The sequence below is a fragment of the Mobula birostris genome, chromosome 5, assembly GCF_030028105.1.
Source record: "Mobula birostris isolate sMobBir1 chromosome 5, sMobBir1.hap1, whole genome shotgun sequence".
In the NCBI taxonomy this organism is placed as follows: Eukaryota; Metazoa; Chordata; class Chondrichthyes; order Myliobatiformes; family Myliobatidae; genus Mobula; species Mobula birostris.
Genome location: NC_092374.1, coordinates 177,810,255 through 177,820,834, shown reverse-complemented (window position 1 = coordinate 177,820,834; position 10,580 = coordinate 177,810,255). Strand labels below are relative to the sequence as shown.

Genomic DNA, 10,580 nt, shown 5'->3' with positions numbered 1-10,580 from the left:
AACACTAGAATAATCATTGAATGCAACTTATGGACTAATTTTCAAGGTGTCTACAACTTACGTTCTCGATATCATTCTTTAAAATTTATTTATTATTACTAATACTTGTTTCTTTTTTTGGATTTACAGAGTTTATCAGTTTTTCTTTATGTGCAGTTTCTCATTAATTCCACTGTATTTCTTTGATCCATTGTGACTGACTGCAAGAAAATGTATCGCAGGGCGGTATATGGTGACATACGTACTTCGATAATCAATTTATTTGACTTTGAAATACGATAAACTGTGTCAGTCTTCTAGTCGGTCTCCAGCTTTAGGCTGACTGCCATGTCCGATACATAGGTATAATGCTGAAACAATTTAGACTTTTAATCCCGTTCTTCAGCTCCTGTCTGAATTTACTTTGGGTCATTGCGTAGATACACGTGTTGGCTCCTACGCCTACACGCATAAGCAGTATTCCCACTTCATTGGCTACAGTAGAGGGACTTGTGAGATCCTTGCCCTGAAAGTTAATTGTGACTCGAGTACAGATGTTAGTTACCGATGCCGTCGCCCAGAGTAGTACTGAAGTGCCGCAAACTGTGAAGAGTAAAACTATGGACTTGCGCCGACTTTCTGTCTCGCTGTCTTTACCATCCTGGCCCTTTAGGCGACGTCGGACCCTGCTGGTTACTATGATGTGTCTGACCGTCAGTCCGTTAAGGAGAAGAATGATAGCGAAGGGGAGTAACGACACAGATATGCTGCACATCCAGGTGAAAGCCACCCACCAGTTGGAGGTGAAGTATACGGATTTCGGCCGACACCCCCAGTTCACGTTGTCAATGGTGTAACTAGGCTCGTACATGAAGTGAAAGGGAATGTATTTTAAGCAGCTCAGCATGCACAAAAGCACAATCACCACGGTGGCCGTCCTCTCCGTGCAATATCTGTGCCTCACTTTTGGACAGCAAATGCTGACAAAACGGTCAAAGGTAAAGGACACAGTTAGCCAGACGGAATAGTCTAGGCTGTGGAGTCGCAAGTGTACATATGAACGGCACACTGCGCTGAGGGAGGGGAAAGAACCAGGTGTATAGTAAGTGTAGATTTCTCGGAGTAACACGTGAACAATGAGCACGAACAGGTCTGAGATCGCCATCGCCATCATGTACCGCGTGATTCCTTTGGAGAGACCGCACTTTCCCCGGTAGAGTATCACAGCCGTCACCACGTTCGCTGAAAGAACCAGAAAGAAAGTAAGCAACATAATGACCAATTAAACAACCGCCAAATGTGTCAGTGGTGAACGAGGCTAGCTTCACGTTAACAAATATGGAGACAAATTACTGCAGGCATTCTGTCGAAGTGTTTTTCAAGAAAGCAACAACATTCATTATGAGGCAGCATGAAAAAGAATTAAGGGTTAGGATTAGTAAGTTATGAGCTCTTATGAGCGCAATAAACATGGCAGCGCTTGTGGGCAGCATTCTGCATGCACTGTGTTGGTCGTTGACTCAAAGGACACTATGCACTGTATGATTCGATGCACGTAACAAATAAAGCTAATAAAGCTTAATAAAAGGGCTTCTGATAACAACATAGCAGGCTGCATTGTGAGAAATTCATTGCCAAAAATAATGTCATGCAGCGCAGAAACATATCCTTCCGCCTTCTAATACGAGGCAAAAACTCGGCTCCCTTCAGAAGAATCCAGCAACAATCTATTCGCATATGCTGATCAGGTTTCTATTAAACCTTACCGCTCCCGCCCTTTAACCAGTTTGAGAGAGAGAGAGAGAGAAAGGGAGAGAGAGAGAGAGACAGAGAGAGAGAGAGAGAGACAGAGACAGACACAGAGACAGACAGAGAGAGAGAGAGAGATAGAGAGAGATGAAAAAGAAACCTCAGATCACAGAGCCCTTGATAACCTTGATACAGTGCAGCAACCCAATGAAAGGTATAGGCAAATTTACCCGGGATGCCAAACGTCGCTAGTATCGGATAGCAAATCTCCTTCACGTATAGAATTAGAGGCCTTCCCATTCCAGAAGAATCGCAGTAAGGGCTGCAAACCTGGGAGAGTATGAGCAAGTAGCTCTGCACAAATTTTCATTAAAACACGCGCAAACCGAATCCTCTAGTGAATTCGGCGAGTGAGAGAACAACAAAATTATTCATAGCTTCTTGAACAAACATTTTTGTTTCACAGAATTGAAAAAATTCACTTATGACTCAGGAATACTGCATGCACACAGAACAGGTAGCGATAGCATATTTATTCGATTCAATTATTACTGATATTTCTAATTCTATGGTGAATTATCAAAATTTGTATTCACCGTGATGGTTTTTAAGCAAATGTGGTGGGTGTCAGCTTGACGCTTCTGATGAAAGTCTTGTTTCTCAGTCCAGGGAACAAAGTAACTCTCCCACCAATGCTGTCATTAGATATTTAGGTTATGTTAAGATAAAGACTACTATATTTAGCTAAAAGAAAAAAAGAAAAATTTGGAAGTGAAAGAATAGTTAAAATACATCTAGTGCTGTGCCTCTATGGAGAGAGGAACAATTAATATTTCATATTGATTGTATTCTTCAGAATTAAGAGAAATTAAATAGTTGATCGCAGATATTTTAGTATGAGGTAACTGAAAATAGGAGGAGGGAAAACGAAAGCTTTGCTGTGGCCATGAGATCCCTCTGTTAGACCAAAGAAGAACCGCTGGAAATCTGAAGCAGAAAAAGATGTTGCTGGGATGAAAACAAAAGGAGAAGAAAAATGGAATTGCGAAATTCTTAATTTAACTGCAAGGTCACGGGAACGTTAACGTTGCCTCTCAAATGTGGATTGCTGTTCATTCCGATATTGTGTTTCCTCGCAGTTCAGTAAGCAGTCCAGGAATCAGAATGAGCAAAAGTGCAAGGATGTTTTAAAAAAATAATAATTCCATAACCCCTCATATTCCAGTTGCGTGGCCAACTACTCTCTGGTATGAAGATATCGTTTTCCAATGTCACGTAATCCAAACAATCTGTCATCCTTTCTGTCTCCCATCAATGCGTAGTGTTAGATTCCCCGTGGGTATCTTGTGACTGTCTTATGAGCATGATGTAATAGTCCTGTGGAGGTCGCATGATGTAATTTTCCCGCCAGTGTGAGGTCACATGATGACCTGTTCATAACAGGTATATAACAGAGACCCCTGGTGTGACGCAGTTAGTATTTAGTCTGGTTTCAGTTGAGTTGTTGTTTGCTTCGTTAGCTACACCGTTATGCTGCGTATTTGTTATGACGCAGTTTCGTTTTGAAACGGAGCTTTCTTTTCTATTTTAAGGTGCAAAGATTGGTGCTGGCAGTTCGCCAATTGCTGCCAGGTTTGCGTGTTGCATCTATAATCTTCCCTTGACTGTAGTATTGGAGAGAGAAGACTTTATTAAAGGACGGGAACCTGAAGGATCGGAATAAAGTTTGAGTCGTTCGGCGTCTTTATAAAGGATCGACCTTATTGAGGATTCGTTCACAATATAGCGACCTGCATCTGAGATACCTCCTGCAAGAGCAGGGAAGTTCTGCAGTGTCTGCTTGCCAGGAAAAGGTCAGTTCCTTTAACACGTATTATTTCCTTCATCATGAATCCTTTGGAGAATCAGCAGTAACGTCACGTGTTTGAATAAATCTGTTTCCAGAGAAGTCCATCCTTATTGACTGTGTGGATTGCTTGGACATTCGAATTTACCACTTTAAGAACTGTTTTCGTATTTACCCTTTAAAGAGCTGTTCGAGAGTTTCTGTATAGCAGTTAACTTCCGGTTAAGTTAGTCGCTTGAATACTTTTCCCTATTTGTTGAACAGAGTTTAATAAATGTTTATGTTTGTTTATAAAACATGCCTCAATTTATATTCATTGATTCCGATCAAGTGACATAAACTGGGAGCTCGCCCGGGATCTTCCGATTTTGAGCTTAAGTGCTTGTTTAATTATCATTTGATTTGGAAAAGGGAAATACCCAGTTCTTTTGTTTGATTGGTCTGTGGGTGATATTCGGCAGCAATGAATATTGACGACTTTATGGAATCTCCGGACCCCGAGTTATGTGCGAAGGCGAGAAAGAGTGATGTATCCGAGATTGCTAGAAAGTTGGAATCTTAAAGTAAATACGAAGGTTACAACGAAACCCGAAATTCAGAGAAAATCGCGGAGCAAGGGAAATTTCGGGAAAGGTTGAGGATGAGGTCTTAGGGAGGTTTCCAATGAGTAAACTGGAAATGCAGTTACATCTTGAACAGATAAATTTTGAACAATTTAAAGCGGAAATTGCCGAAAGAGAGGCAAATAAAGTAACGGAATTTAAAGAAACAGAAGCTAATAAGCAGAGGAATTTTGAGTTGGAGGTGGAGAAATTAAGGATGGAAAATCAGTCCTCTGTTTCTATCAAACAGTTTTTTGCTTGTCGAGAAGTTATTTTGCCTCCTCCGTTTAATGAGATAGAAGTAGACAAATATTTCCAACATTTTGAAATTGATGCTTTGAGTTCAGGGTGGCCGAAAGATCAACGGCCAGTGATGTTACAAAGTATAATTAGAGGTAAGGCACAACAAGTGTGTACAGCTTTAACTGCTGAACAGGCACTTGATTATGATATTGTGAAGCAGCATATACGGAAAGGGTATGAACTGGTTCAGAAGCTTATAGAGAAAGATTTAGAAATTTGAAGAAATCCGTGGACAAAACTTACGTGGAATTTACCTACGATAAATCTGTGCGTTTTGAGAGATGAGTTTCCTCTAAAAATGTGAATGGGGAGTATAATAAATTAAAAGAGTTGATTTTACTGGAGGAATTTAAAAGGAACAATCCTGCTGAAGTAAGGGCATACTTAAATGAGAGGGACACTGATACATTACAGGAGTCTGCTAAATTAGCTGATGAGTATGCTTGAATTCATAAGAGTAAATATTCTCCAGGTAGAACTTTTAAAAGGAATAATAGCACAGAGAGTCAAGGTAAACCAGAAATTAGATCAGAAATTAGTGAGAAAGGTAGGAATGAAGGGAGTCACGTGAAGGAAAGATATTCTGGTCCTATTTGTAATTATTGTAATAAACCTGGGCATGTAATAGCTAACTGCTATTGATTGAAAAACAAAGAGAAGGAAGCAGACCCGGATGCTTGTGTGCAGCAGATTGAAACTCCTGTAAATCCACAGAGTTCGATAAATACAAATGAAGTTTCGTTAGAGTCTGACCAGGTTAAGAGGGCATATGAACATTTTATAATGGAGGGATTTGTATCCTTGCAAGAGGGATCCACTCCTGTGTCAATAAAAATACTCAGAGATACTGGAGCTTCTCAATCACAAATATTAGACAGTGTTCTAAAGTTTAGTGATGAGTCTGACATTGGTGCGGTAAGCTATATACGAGCAGTTGGGAGTGCCCTTATGCCGGTACATTGGCATAAAGTAAATTTAAGGTCAGGGTTAATTACAGGGCCTGTTAAAGTAGGACTACAACCCAGTTTGCCCGTGAATGATGTTTTTCTGTTGTTAGGAAATAACATAGCAGATGGACACGTTTTTCCTGCAGTGCATTTGACAATAAAGCCCATTTCCGAGAAAACAAAGATGGATTCTAACACAATTTCTTCCTGTGTTGTAACCCAATCTATGGTTAAAAAGATTGATGTGCAGGATGGGTCTGTTACCCATGACTGTTCAACTCGGGGTTCAAATTTTAAGGATGTGTCAGAAACTTTCTTACCTTCATTGTTTGACAAGATTATTGTAGTAAGTCTGACATGAAGATTTATCTTTATCTCGGAAGGATATTATAGCAGATCAGAGTAGATACCCTGATATTATCAAATTAAACGACCAAGCTCTTCCAGATAGTGAAATTGAGAAGGTGCCATTAGGATATTATTTTGAAAAGGAATTATTAATGAGGAAGTGGCGATCACCTACAGTTCCTGCAAGTGAGGAATGGGAAGTTAATCACGGAATACTTTTCGCTATTTGTTGAGCAGAGTTTAATAAACGTTTATGTTTGTTTATAAAACCTGCTTCAATTGATAATTCATTGTTGCCGATCACGTTACAGTAGATAGTCTTTCTCTCTTTTCTCCTCGCCTTTCCCATGCATTATCCTAGTTACATAGACACTCTATCAATTATATTAGCTCATTTCTTCATTATTCTCATAGGTATTCAGAGGACCATAAAACATCGGAGCAGAATTAGGCCATTGGGTCCATCGTGTCTGCAATGACACTTAATCATGTCTGATCCTTTTCTTCCTGTCCTCAACACCATTTCTCGGCCGTCTCCCCCTCACCTTGGATACCATGTCCAAACAAGAACTAATCAATCTCTGCCTTAAATACACTCAACGACCTGGCTTCCACAGCTGCCTGTCGTATCAAATACCACAAATATACCAGACTCTGGCTAAATAAAGATTTCTCCGCTTCACTCTGAAATGATCGCCCCTCTATCCTGAGTCTGTGCCCTCTTGTATTAGACTCACCGGCCATGGGAAACATCCTATTCTCATCATATTTGTAAATTCCAGTAAGTAGAGTCACAGAGCCATCAATCGTTCCTCGTATGAAAACCTGTTCGTTTCCAGAATCATCCCTATAAACCGCCTCTAGAGTCTCTGCAATGCCAGCCTACCTTATCTTAGATGAGGAGGCAATAACTGATGAAAATACTCACGGTGCGGCCTCATCAGTGCCTTATAAACCCTCAGCATTACATCCTCGCTCTTGCATTTAAAACTTCTTGAAATGAATGCCGACATTACATCTGCCTTCCTCATCTCGCACTCAACTGCAAGTCGCATTTTACCGTATTCTGCATAAAGATTTCCAAGTTCTTTTGGTATTTGGATTTTCTCCACGTTTAGCAAATAGTCTGGAAATTTATTTCTACTACCAAAGTGCATGATCATGCATTTTCGAACATTGTATTTCATTTACCAATTTCTTGCCCGTTCTTTTGATTTGTTTAAGTCCTTCAACACCACCTGACCCTCCACCAATTCACCTGCGTTTTACCCCTCAGGAAACGCAATTACGGGCATTATAATCCCTGATCACGACAAGCAAGTTGTTTTTTGCCTTAGAGCCCATCGTCTTGGCGGGATCCTTTCAACCCGGGTAGAGAACATCTGAATCAATGTAAGCTACGTGTGCAGCTTGGTGCTGTTTTGGTCAGTTTGACTCCGTACAGCACCCGCCTTCACCTTTCAACCTGTTGCTGAGTAAGTAAGTATACAGAGTTCAGTATACAAATGAGAGTCACTTAACGTTCATCAACTTCTGGAGCACTCATTTTTCGGCATGCAGCAGGATTCTTTGAAGTTCCATTTTAAAGCATATGAACAGTTGAAATGAATGGTTTCAGCTTGTCTGAATTCTCTTCTTCGTCTTAAAAGCGGTTCTCGTCCTGGAGTCCCATACCATGGGAAATAACTTTGCCATATCTAATTTGTTCAGGCCTTTTAACATTCTGAATGCTTCTATGAGAATCCTCCCCACCCACCTCATTCTTTTGAACTACAGGGAATACAGCCCAAGAGCCGCCAGATTTCTCAAACGGTAACCCTTTCATTCTTGGAATCATTTTCGTGAATCTTCTCTGAGCCCTCTCCAATGTCAGTATCTCCTTTCTAAAATAATGAGCCCAAACCTGCACACAATATTCTAAGTGTAGTCTCACGTGTGCCTTATAGAGCCTCAACATCACATCCCTGATCTTATATTCTGTACATCTAGAAATGAATAGCAACATTACATTTGTCTTCTTATCTACTGATGCAACCTGGAGAAAACCGTTTTACCATGCACAAGGGGTCCCAAGTCTCTTTGCATCTCTGCATTTTGAATTCTCTCCCCATCTAAGTAATAGCATGCTCGTTTATTTCTTCCACCAGAGTACATGTCATACATCTTCCAACATTTTATTTCATTTGCCACTTCTTTGCCCATTCTCCTGAACTATCTAAGTCTCACTGCAGACTCTCCGTTTCCTGAACACTATCCGCTCCTCCAACTATCTTTGTAGCATCGTCAAATTCAGCCACAAACCCTTTGATCCCGTACTCCAAATGATTGAAATACATCGTAAAAAGCAGCATTCCCATCACCGACCTCTGTGGAACTCCACTGGTAACTGACAGCCAGCCAGGATAGGATCCATTTATTCCCACTCTGTTTTGTGCCGAACAACCAATGCTGCATCCATTCCGATAATTATTCAGTAATTCCACGGGACCTTATCATGCTAACCACCTGACGTGCAGCACCTTGTCAAATTCTGAAAATCCAAGTACACCACATCTATAACATCTCTTTCGTCTATCCTGCTTGTAAGTTCCTCAAAAAAATTGCAATGGGTTAGTCAGTTAGGATCTCCCTTTCAGGAAACCATGCTGGCTTTGGCCTTTATTGTCATATGCCTCCAGATACTCCGAAACCTCATCCCGTACAGTCGATTCCAACAACTTCCGAACCACTGATATCAGACTAACAGGTCTACAGTTTTCTTTCTGCTGCCACAAATTCTAAATAGCGGAGCAGCATTTACAACTTTCCAACCATCCAATACAATGCCAGAATCTACTGATTCTTGAAAGATCATTGTTAATGCTTTCGCAGTCTCCCCAGCAACTTCCTTCAGAACCCGAGGGTGCGTTCCATCAGGTCCAGGAGATTTATCCACACTTAGACCATTAAGGTTCTCAAAATCCTTCTCAGTCGTAATTTTCACTGCACATACTTCACTTCTCTCACACTCCTAAATATCCGGTATACGGCAGATGCTTTCGTTTGTGAAGACTGATGAAAAATACGCATTCATTTCCTTTGCCATCTCTGCGTCTCTGATTACAATATCTCGTAGCAATATTCTATTTGTCCTATTTCTACCCCTAACTCTCTTTTACAGTTGAATTACTTCAACGCCTCATAGACAGCTGCTCAGGAGCCTACCAGGACCTCAGCTTGACCATTAGCCTGAAGAAAACCAACGTGTTGGGCCAAAGCGTTGTGCACTCCCCTGCCATTACCATCAACAACTACGAGCTGGAGGTAGTTCACGAGTTTACATACTTTGGCTCCACCATCACGGACAGCCTCTCCCTAGACCCCGAGATCAATAGAAGGATCGGACGGGCAGCCTCAGAGAGAGTCTGGGAGAACAGAGAACTGACGACTGTCAACAGAGTTGCAGTCTACAGGGCCTGCCTTCTCAGCACACTGCTTTACGGCAGATAGACCTGGAGCCTCTACTACAGACAAGAGCGGTGTCTCAACGCTTTCCACCTTCGCAGCCTGAGACGCATCATGGATATCACGTGGACTGATCGAGTCACCAACAATGAGGTCCTGGCCCGCGCCCGGATACCCAGCCTCTTCACCCTGCTCCAACAATGCCGTCTCCGCTGGCTGGGTTACGTACACCGCATGTCAGACGGGAGGATCCCGAAAGACCTGCTGTACGGGGAACTGCCCTCCGGCAAGGGAGCACAAGGGTGGCCCCATCTTCGTTGGAATGACGTTTGCAAGAGAGACATGAAGTCACTGAAAATGAACGTCGAGCTGTGGGAGGACATCGCAAGCGATCGCTCTCACTGGAGGCTAGAACTACGCAGAGATCTAAAAAAGAGGAGAAGAAAAAGTGAGGCTTGCTGCTGATGAAAAGGGCACTCATCGGAAAAACAGGACCAAGACAACACTGGAGGACAGTGCCCTCAAGTGCATTCGCTGCAGCCAAGACTGTCACTCCCGTGTAGGACTCTACAGCCAAAGCAGACGCTGCTCTAACACAGACTGAAGCAAGACTTTCCAGTTGCAGATTCATGGTCTCGCGAGACTAACGGAAGCCACCACCATTTCAAAAAGCTTTTAGTATCTTCTTTAATATTGGTCCCTTGCTAGTTTCCTTTCACAATTCATCTTTCCTTCCAAATGACCTCCTTAGTATCCTTCTGCAAGTTTTTAAAAGCTCCGCAATTTTCCATCTTCCTACTAGTGTTGCCTTCTTTGTCTGCACTCTCTTCAGCTTTTACTTTGGCTCTGATTTCAATTGTCAGCCACGGCAGTGTCCATCCGTTCTAAAATTTCTCCTTATTTAGGATATATCTGTCTTGCACTTCCCTCATTTTTCGCAGAAACTCTTGCCATTGCTGCTGCGCTGTGCTTCCTGCTAGTGTTTCTTTCTATTCAACCTTGGCCAGATCCCATCTCATGCCATTGTAATGTCCTTTACTCCAGGGAAATATCGACACATTGGAATTTAGTTCCTCCTTCTCAAATTTCAAAGTAAACTCGATCATATTGTGATCACTGTTGCCTAAGGCTTTCTTAACCTTAAGCTCACTTATCACCTCCGAATTATTGGACAACACGCAATCCAGCACAGCCGATCCCTTAGTGGGCTCAGCAACAATATGTCTGAAAAGCTATCCGTTAGACTTTCTACAAGTTCTCTCTCTTGAAGGTCCAGGACTGACCTAGTTTTCCCAATTCACTTTAATGTTAAAATCCCCAACAATTATCATGACATTGCCGTTCTGACATGACTTTTCTATA

General features: G+C 41.8%; 1 protein-coding gene across 1 annotated transcript; it reads right to left on the bottom strand.

Moving 5' to 3' along the window:
* Window positions 1-313: 313 nt before the first annotated feature.
* LOC140198427 (probable G-protein coupled receptor 139) lies at window positions 314-1,252 on the bottom strand. Its single transcript, XM_072259517.1, has one exon. The coding sequence runs from the start codon at window positions 1,250-1,252 to the stop codon at window positions 314-316; it is 939 nt and encodes a 312-aa protein (XP_072115618.1).
* Window positions 1,253-10,580: the final 9,328 nt, after the last annotated feature.